Source organism: Morone saxatilis, unplaced genomic scaffold (genome assembly GCF_004916995.1).
Source record: "Morone saxatilis isolate NCDOM2014 unplaced genomic scaffold, NCSU_SB_2.0 Contig2, whole genome shotgun sequence".
Taxonomy (NCBI): domain Eukaryota; kingdom Metazoa; phylum Chordata; class Actinopteri; family Moronidae; genus Morone; species Morone saxatilis.
This window is the reverse complement of record NW_023339762.1, coordinates 18,710,801-18,721,214: the sequence shown is the minus strand read 5'-3', so window position 1 is coordinate 18,721,214 and position 10,414 is coordinate 18,710,801. Positions and strand designations below refer to the sequence as shown.

The 10,414-nt window shown below is 38.8% G+C and overlaps 1 protein-coding gene across 2 annotated transcripts in view; it reads left to right on the top strand.

Moving 5' to 3' along the window:
- shank3a (SH3 and multiple ankyrin repeat domains 3a) overlaps positions 1–10,414 on the top strand; it is a 143,199-nt gene that overhangs the window by 58,675 nt on the left and 74,110 nt on the right. For both annotated transcript variants that reach the window (XM_035665387.1, XM_035665386.1), the window contains exon 7: positions 2,636–2,752. In XM_035665387.1, coding sequence (XP_035521280.1) covers positions 2,636–2,752 — 117 coding nt within the window. The remainder of the gene's footprint in view (positions 1–2,635; positions 2,753–10,414) is intronic.

Below are 10,414 nucleotides of genomic sequence, written 5' to 3'. Positions count from 1 at the left end.
GCAAATTGCTATTTTCCACCCGTAGTAGTGACAGAAAGAAGAGGTCTGAAGGTTCTTGTACTGTTAATGGAACCAAACATTTCTGTTTCTGCTACGAAATAGTGCAGAGGAAATGTTGAATGGTAACATTTGTAATGAGAGTATGGGAATCAAGCTAATGCTAAACACTTGACACCTTCTCGAGTCTTCTTTGGAAAATGTACCAATATTTTTATAAGAATTGATTACATCACACATACTTTTATTTTATTTTTACTATTTTATCTGTTTCTGTAAATAAAATAAATATTAAATACTAAATAAGTGAGTAGCAGAAGAAAAGATAGTTACGCTACACTATCAGCCTAGTGTAGATCATCTCAAAGTAATAATGAGCAAGATTAAAAGTTGACAAGTAGTTTTTGTCTCTTTTCTGAACTGAAAAATGAATTAGTTTTTATTAGAGTAGAGTTATTGGTGAACTACTGTAACCCTTGTGTTGTAGAGTGTTTCATTGAACATGCCAGTATGATGGAAACTCACAAAGAGGCACATTGGTTCAAAGGTACTCTACTGGAAGACAATTGGCCTCATTCAAGGAGCAGTCAAATGCATAGATTTGTGGCATTGCTAATTTACTGAGATGCTTCAGTAGTTACTATGAAAATTCTCTTACTCTGCATTCAGCTGCCTCTGGGTTTTTATGCAGGTCCCTGCAGGTCCAGTATCATCCTCTGTTGCACCCAACAGGGTCAGCATCACCTACTGTAGGCTAAACTATTCTGTTATCTACTATCTCTGTGATTAATGTCCCCTTGACCATCTTCAATATGAGTCATGGACCACTTTGCTTTAGAGAGGCATTTTTTTGCATTTAAATTTGTGTAGCCTTAACCATTCCCTCTTTATGTTTGTCACAGTATACTGCTGCTCTTATGACACGTCATTGAAAATATTGTAAGTGGTCTAACACAACTACTGACAACTAAATTTAATTTGGAATGGTTTTGTTTGCTTATTTCTGACAGCAGGACTTGAAGCTCCGCAGTGAAACTCTTCTTTTTACCGTTGTATGACATTTTTGTGAATGAAACCTGCCCACACACACACAGAGCAGAGCAGATGGCCTTATATGGGAATTTTAAGGGAGTTTGTTATGCCAATGATCGAATCTCATGAACGTGCACATCCTCATGAACAGGAAGCATCAGTACTCTGAAAGGATTGATTTTACGACAACTTTGTGCAGTTAAGAGAGTTCTGTGAATGTGAGTAGGAGCAGAGAATTAAAATTGGAAAAACTACAAAAATATTTTTGCATGAGGCAACTGATAGCTCTCTGGTGTGTTTTCTGTGGGCTTCTTAGAACAGTGGTGCTGTTTCCATCACCAGCATATCTGTCCTCCATTCTGTTCCCTAAAGAAAGCGTGTTTAAATATGACTGTAGAGAGCAATGAAGACATACACTGAGGGAAAGGAAACTATGAGGAGTTGTGTTTTTTATACAATCCAATAGCCCTACACATTTTCTCCCTATTACATTTCTTTAACCTTCTCATCTTGTCTGCCTTTTTCTGTGTCCTTTTCAGCATTGGTATTCTAGTAGTATATATCGTGTACAATAGGATACACTGCTGAAGGTCTGATAACCAACAACAATCCCAGCATCATTTGTGCGCTGCCTCACTGCTGTCACACACTCTTAGCGAGACAGAACACAGGAGAGAGAAAACAATTGCTGGGGAGAGTTGGTGTGCTTCTTGTCAATGACACAGGACAAAACCATGGAGTAGGGAGGGAGAGAGGACATTTTGATTAGATGAAACGTTTTTTTGCTCACGGTTATGTGAAACAAAAAAGCTGACAGCCACAGGTGATACAAACAATGTTTTCTCTTGCTTTCGTGGTCTTTTAGCTACTTGAGGGAGGAGAATTAGTCCAAGGAAAAACACAATGAAAAGATTTAATAGTTTTCTTTTAAGAAACATATATTTGGGCTGCCTTTTGTGTGTTGTGGTATAATTTTTCTTGCCTCAATGGATCTTGATTGATGTCTATCTGACTTAATTTAGGCTATCGTGAACTATAGTGAGAGACCACAAAAGGAACCCAGATGGTGACAAACTTACAGAAAATCGAGAGAATTGACCAGTTCCACTCACGGCAAGATTTATTTGCATCACACAGGATCCAAGCAACCGAGTTGTCCCAGGATACAACTGACTTGAACAAAGAAAATCACATTATTATCTTCCTTTTTCCCAAATAATTTGGCCTGCTGGTGATGGCCCATGTGAATACATGAGGATGAACATGAAATACTGTGCTGTTTTCATGTAAAAATGAACATGTAACATAATACTGTTTGCTTCTTGTTCACATAGCCTTATCTTGAATGCATTTTGCAGCATCAACAATGTGTTTTTGACTTATTTGGCACATCAATTACATCTCAAAATCCAGTGTGGGACATTTTTACGCTTTATCATCACGCTTTTACACACATCATTTCTTGTTCCTCTTCAGTACAACAAATATCTCTGTAAAATATGCTGTTCTACTCATGTACATACGACTCATATACATTGTGCTTTCTTTGTAAGTAAACAAGGGTTAATTTTGTAAAAAGAGTAAAGTTGTGAATTTGTTCTTTCAGGCATGCCGCTATGGCCACGTGCAACACCTGGAACACCTGCTGTTCTACGGAGCTGACATGAGTGCCCAGAATGCATCTGGAAACACTGCTCTGCATGTGTGTGCTCTCTACAACCAGGTACCAGTTATTTAAAATACATATTATTGTGTGCTTGGGAAGTTGTAGTTGCTTAAACTTAACCATACAGTTTTTCCGAACATAGACCTTGTATGAATAATGACCCAAAAACACTGAAATTGTCGAGTATCAGTGTTCTGTGGGTTGTTGGGGTTGACATGTCTGTATCTAAATTGGGCATTATGTAAGTATGCAAGTGTGTACGTTTTTGTCTTGTTGCTTGTTGAAGAGACAATGTGCTGCAGCACTGAACATGGGGGGGCATCAGTGTCTTGCTCAAGGACACTTATGCAATGCAGAGACTTGTTACTGCATAGGGCCTTTTGATTTGAATTAGCTTTCATGCCATGCTTTGCCACTGCATGTTTGTGTGTGTTTGCACACACATGCACACTTGTGTGTACTTGAGTGACAGTCTGAAGCAGAGGTATCCTCTACTTGGTTATAATTTCCACTCTATTTGTTGCCTGTTGTGATAATGGACTGAAAAAGAAGATTGAAGAGAAGTAGTTCAGGTGAGAGTGTGGCACCAAAATGGCCAAAGATCAGGGATATTTCTCCCAAGTGGGTTGTCCTCACTGCACATTAATGCACTTTGTCAGGTGCAACTTGGATGATAGCAGCAAACTGTTTTTGCTGTAGTTTTTTTTCCCGATTTTTCGATCAGACTGAAATCAGTGCCAGCCTAGAACTGTGTGCAGTTTTACAGGGAAATCTTTAAGGACCAAAGACCACCTTTGATTCTTTATACTACAGTGACAACTTGAAACTCTCATTCATGAGTAGACAATGAGGTTCTTACCTTGGTCTCTATTTACAATATTTTTTGCACAGCATATTTTAAAAGATAAAGCTGGCATTTTTTTTTTTGTTTAATCAACAAAAAAAGTGACAAAGATATCAGTTATTTTGCTCTGACACAAAAGAAACTATAGTGTCTGTGTTGGTAGTAATGATAATGATTAATGTCACCCAGTGCAACACTTTTTAATAGTTTTAAGACACCAATATATGTCTATGGTACAGAGGAATATGGTATATCAGGCTTTGACTAGACAGGAAGTACTTTTTTATGGGATTGATTCATGTTCATTTTTATATCATTGGTTGGTCGAGTGTTGGGAGTTTTCCGATCAGCTGTTGTTCTTTCAAATAAAATAGGCGTGAACATGGGGAATGTACTGTGAGTTACCAGCTTCCCATCCAGCCTGCAGAATGGCCTCTGATGAAAGTATTGCAATGTTACATTATTTTCAGTATTACAAACTAGGAAACACTGTCCAGCCACATACTAGGTTTCCATCTAGTCTTGTAATATGATTTGTTGGTAATAAGAAAAATAGAGAACATTTTCAGCTTTAGCCTTTGTTATTTTCTATGATTTCCACAACAATCAGCATCAGCTTGATTCCTCTGAGGGAAATTGTTTGTGCATATCTGTCGTCTTTGCAGTCCCCAAGTGAAGATTTCTTTCATTTTCAGGTGATGGTTGGGGTGGTAGTATTTGTAGCACACTCTATGTGGTATACTGAGAAACTTAAATAGTTAGTAGCAGTATAAAAACTAATATGATTTTACGTTTTCTTACGAGGTTGTAACAGGAAAAAAATACATTTAGTGTATCCCTTAGATATGAATGAATGTGTTTCATAAGAGGAAGAAGAGGAACAGGAGGACATTGGTAGATGAGGGCAGTGAAAACCAGCATACGCTGGGAAAATGATGAGTGCTGTTACGTACAATATGCCCATGTGCCGCATTGTCCTGTTTGGTTAGAGGTTGCTGAAGAGAAACATGTAACTGGGCATGCTGGAAGAGGCTTTTCTGCTGCTTCATTGGGAAATAGAGAGTAGTGCTCAGTTCATGAACATTAAATGAGCACTTTACCCCCCCCCCCCTCTCTTTTGCATACAAACAAATGAAAAATGTGTGCACGCATGTATGTGTGTAATTGTAATTGTGTACTTCTTCAATTATTCCAGCACTGAGGATGACCTGCTTTCAACGGAGAGAGAGAGTGTGTGTGTCTGCATGGGTTTGGGAATCACAGCATCAAAACTTAATACAAGCTGCTCCTACCACATCCACGTGACTGAAGTCATTACATGTTCCATTTCTCAGCGGAGGAAGGGGTTTTGTCTCTGTGTGTGTGTGTGTATGTGTGTTATGTGTGTGTGTCTGTGTGTGTGAAAAATGGATGAATAGGTTAATTTACAGTTAGTTGTACAACTTCTAAGTCTACAGTCTGGTAATGGACCCTGTCCCAGCTCTTGTGTGCTCTCACTGCTAAGGATGGCTGTTATCCTGCCAGTGGAGGCTGAACACCACGTTGAGTTGATTGATCCCAGAAACAATGTCTCTTAGCTGGGTTCCAGCAGACTTGAAACAGGCCTGGCTCGGGTGATTATGTACCATTACAAAAAGAAATAGGTTGGTAGAATTGACTGTGAAACTAGCAGTCCAGTGGAAAAGATCAATATATCCATATGGAGAGAGAAAAGAGAGTGTCAGAAAGAGGGACAGATAGGCGACGGTGGGAGAGAGTGGATAAATGACAAGATAACATAATCGGCAACAGAATAAGCTTGATCAGTGGGCTGAAAATCCCATACCAGGGGTCTGGCTGGGCTATTAACATTTACTGACCAGGCTTTTAGCTTGGCAGATGTGATCAGCAGCAGTGAATGGATGCTTGGCAGGGGTATTTTACCTGGCAGACGGATTCATGGGAGGTGGTTGGAGGAACGATTGAGAAAGGACACAGCTAAGCAAAATTAAAGCAAGGTGGCGCAAGACACACACAGAACTGCCCAAACCAGTCAGATCAATGACATCTTGGGACAAAAGTATAGTAAGCTGTATATCCGAAGTATCACTGTATTCCATGCTACACTACTTGCATCATGCTGTTGTTGTGCACAATAATTAGGAAGAATTCAGCTCTTGTTTAAAACGTTTGTGCCTTAAATCATGCATCTTTAGTGTTTTAGATGTTAGTCACAATCCAATGTAAAAACAAACTCTACATTCAGTTTAGGATGCCAAATCTGCTCCCTCAATTCTAATGAGAGAAGGAATCCTCAAATGTATAAACATGGCTGCGAGAGGTACCATCTGTCACATTCTTTACACATGACTGACCCGCGTCATTACTGTAAAGTACTTGACTTAGCTAAATGTGTATTCCTATGAAGCAAACCATAGTGAGGACTACTGGAATAGTTTTTTTAATGAATTCCTATAGGAAGCCTGGGAGAGAAAAGCAAGACAGATGGCCCAAACTGTAATTGGCCTCCATGTGTTTGCTATGCAACTGTGCAAAAGACTGTAGAATGCCTGTAAAAGGCACACATTCAAAAATTCAGCTCTCAAACCTTCATTGATTTGATTATATAAAGGACAAGTGTGTAACATTTAAGATGATCTATTGGCAGAAATGGAATATAATATTTATGTTTTCATTTGTGTATAATCACCTAAATATAGGAATTGTTGTGTTTTTATTACCTTAGAAGGTCTGAGGGTAGCTTTATTATCCCCAAAGGGCAATTTGTTGTAAAGTCAGCAGTATATGTATAACCAACATCACAATTAGACAACAAACAATAGACAACACAACAATGAGACCATAAATACATAAATACAATAACAAAATCACAGAAAGTTATTCAAAAGGCCAGTTGCCATAGAACAAGGTGTTTTTATCTACAGATGCTGTGGGTCGTCTTCCATGAAGGCCACCATGTTGAACTGCCATGTTTCTACAGTCACCCAGAACAGACACATGAAACACTGGCTGTAGATATGGACTAACCTGACAGTTTTGCATCCACCATAGTTTCTCCTACACACTTCACATCCTGTTATCATTCCTAGGTCATCAAATACAGGTGCGAGCGGTGTTCAGTTAGTTGCAATCACACTGGTCCTTTAAGAAGGTAACACGTCTTAACATCGACACCAGACGGCACAATAAAGCAAGGTTACCATCTTGTAACCTGCATGTAAATTGTGAGATTTATGTGAGCCAGATGGACTCATTTGGATGAAAACATTTATATTAACTACAGTTTATGTTTTGTCTGCAAATATAACCAACCAACTTAAAATCAGACTCTACACTACTCTGCTAACGGCTTAAAGGAAAGCTTTTGGCTGCTTGGATGGATATCCATTACTGTCCAATAGCGCATTCACTGGGGTATTGTGTGCTCCCAATATTATGTTTGTGTGATGTGTGCTCTCTCCTCCCTGGTATACTTGACAACAAGACAATAAACTGCCTGTCAGTAGAGTCAGACCTGCAGATTGTGCTCTCTCTCCCCACATCAACAGCAGGCTCACATTTCCTAATAAAATGCATGCAATATATATTTTTTGTTTTATTGTTTGTCCTTGTACACCTTAAATATATGCTAATTTTAATTCTGAAGAAATTGAAGGAAATAATTCAAAGAAGAATATTATTAAACTTAATGTTAATATAATCATAATAATAATAATTATAATTATAATACAATTTTGGGTTGGGTGGGTGTTTTTATTATTATTATTTTTTTCCTTACCTGACACAATCTATGGCTTAAACAATAGAAGCACTTTGAAGCAGACTACCCTTGTTTTCAACTGATCTCCTCTGCTTTCAGCAATGCAGAAAAGCTCATTGTGTTTTCACTACCATTCCACTTCACCCCCACATCCAAATATGGTTAATGAGCTTTCTTGATATATGTTCAAGGTTAGGTGTGTACGCGCTTGTCCTGTCAATTCATGTGAACATCACGCTACGCTGTACAATGCCTGTGTCTCTATTACGAGTTTATGTATATTGTTGGTGTGCATTCACATGTTTGGACAGTTCCTAGATCTAGGTGCTAGTGAGGCATTCCATATTAGTTGGTTGATTCATTTGACAACCCATATACACACATAAATACACACATAAATATACACATGTGGGACTTTCGGTAAATAATCACACGAGCGTGCTTGTGTGTGTCTTCCACATTCACACCCCATATGTATGTATGTGCGCATGTATGTGTGTGTGAGTACATGTGTGTGCGTGCACATTGTGCATGCAATTGCATAATGTATGGGTGGTTAGCAATTACCTAAGCTAACAGTGTAGGTGTTTATCTATATAAGTTTAGTGGCTCTATGGGTTATTAGCAGCAAGAGTAATAATACATTATTCATAACACTTGTTCTGTCTACAAATAACCCCATGTCTTCAGCATCTATATTTACATGGACTTGTTCATGTAGGTTTTCTGTGTCCCAGTTGACACCATGCTGTTTATACACCCTGCTCACTTCAGGGCAGAGTCGGGGATAGTACCCACATAGCTATCATCTATGTGTTTTACCAGAAGAGGGTGCTCTAATGCATCAGTCTTAACCTCATAGAGTAGTATACACTGATCCGCCATAACATTATGAGCACTGACAGGTGAAGTGAATAACACTGATTACCTCATTATCATGGCACCTGTCAGTGGGTGGGACATATTAGGCAGCAAGTGAACATTTTGTTCTCAAGTTGATGTGTTAGAAGCAGGAAAAATGGGCAGCCTGAGATTTGAGCGACTTTGACTAGAGCCAAATTGTGATGGCTACGACTGGGTCAGAGCAGCTCCAAAACTGCAGCTCTTGTGGGGTGTTCCCCTCTGCAGTGGTCAGTACCTATCAAAAGTGGTTCAAGGAACGAAAAGCTGTGAACTGGAGATAGGGTCATGGGGGCCAAGGTTCATTGATGCACATGGGGAGCGAATGACCAGGGTGCCGAGGTGGTCAAAATGTTATGGCTGATCGTTGTATCGAGTGGTTTGTCAGATATAACACATTTGATGAGTAAAATCACAATATTATTAATATTACCTGAACCATATGTTTAATTCATCTGTGCGTGCATGTCCCTGGATGTGTGACAGGAGTCACCAGAGTCATTCTGCAGATGGTACGCTAGTCCTGTTTATTCTGCTATGTGTTAAATTACATATTGATTCTCACCCAGCCAGCACATGGACACATAACCATGTCTGTCAATCTATAATTGGGCTGTTTTTTGCCAGAGGGGCCTGTGCTCATTTACACACACAAAAAAATGGCAATAGTCTGACACACAAGAGACACAATGTATGGCTATGAACTAATGATGTCTGTTTTGTGCTTTTTCTAATGTGTATATAACTAATTTTCAGTTAAGATATTTTATTTGTTCAGGAATGTGCAAAATATTGACCAGTGAATGTGAAAACGTTGCAGTATGAAGTTAAAAAAATAAGTATATTGTAGAAAGATAATGATCTAATATGTGCTGTAATGTAACATGATGTGGAGTCTGTATGTTAAACCAAAACATGTGGTGTCTATTGGGAGGATAAGAGTCATTATTATTCCTGCCGAGCTTATGCTGTGTGTGTGTTCAGTTCTCTCATTTTTCACAGTGCTGTGCAACAGCTGCTATATAACTTCAGGGTTGCTTTGCTTTGGTTGAAAAGTTTGCTTATTGGTATTACATGCTGTAAATACATTGTTTTCACCAATGCCAGTTGTATGGTGGCCGAGAGGTATCAGCGAAATTCAAAAGCCATGTACCATGGTAACTGTGAAAACAAGGACACTGAGTAACATATCACATAGCAATAGTAATCACAACGTTTCACTTAATCTCAGCCACCGTACAGTTGGAATGGGAATTATGTCTTTATGTAGATTCCCAGCTGTAGTGGGCATAATGTCCTTCCATTACTGGCTTATCTGCAATCTGCCCCACAGTGACTTCTTATGCGATTCTCCAGTCTTGGATTTTTTCCAAGTGTAATAAGCTTGTAATCAGTACACCTGGCCTGAGATCAGTTGTGTAGTTTGTGCACCCGTCATTCAATTCAACATGACAAAAACAAAAGTGGGCTTTTAAAGGCCAGGTCCTAGGAGCATGATGTTTCACATCACAAATAGTTGCACATACACTGATAATTGACTTTACAGTGGAGTAAGAGACATATTGTGTCCAACTTTAAACATAACCAGCAATCACTTCTAGTACAACACTGCTGTTCTCCTGGATCTTCTTAAAACTTGGGTTGATATTGGTGACACTCTGCTCTTCAGTGGACAAACCTACATAGTCTTATGTTAGCTAGGTTGTGAAGTCAACCACATGCACAGCACAAGGGTGTCTTAAGGGCTTAAGTTCTCATACTTGCAGTTACTTGTTTCTTTTGGAGGTGACTTTTGCACATCCCCAATAATAATTGTATTTCACCGTTTAAAACCAAGTCATGTCCACCAAATACTATAAAGGTTTTTTTTCAAACTAGTTTGTAATCATTTAGTCCTGCCCTTGTAGCAGCTTGTTGTCCATTTTTCATCTTCACTTTCGTTTTAGCATTTACACATCCATTTGTTATAGCAAAATAGGTTAATATCTGTGAATTTCTGTCAGTGATATTGCTATTAATAGCTGCAGTAGCTGACACAAAGAAAGTTGATTTGATGCTTTAGGTGCACTTTTTCTGATGTGACATTTAAAATCCTGAATAATAATCCTGAATAACTTATATTTTGTATACCACCCACCTTTAATAGAGAGACGAATTAGAAACTTGGAAATGGCACCCACATGAGGTCCATACATCATTTTGTGTGTGTGTGTGT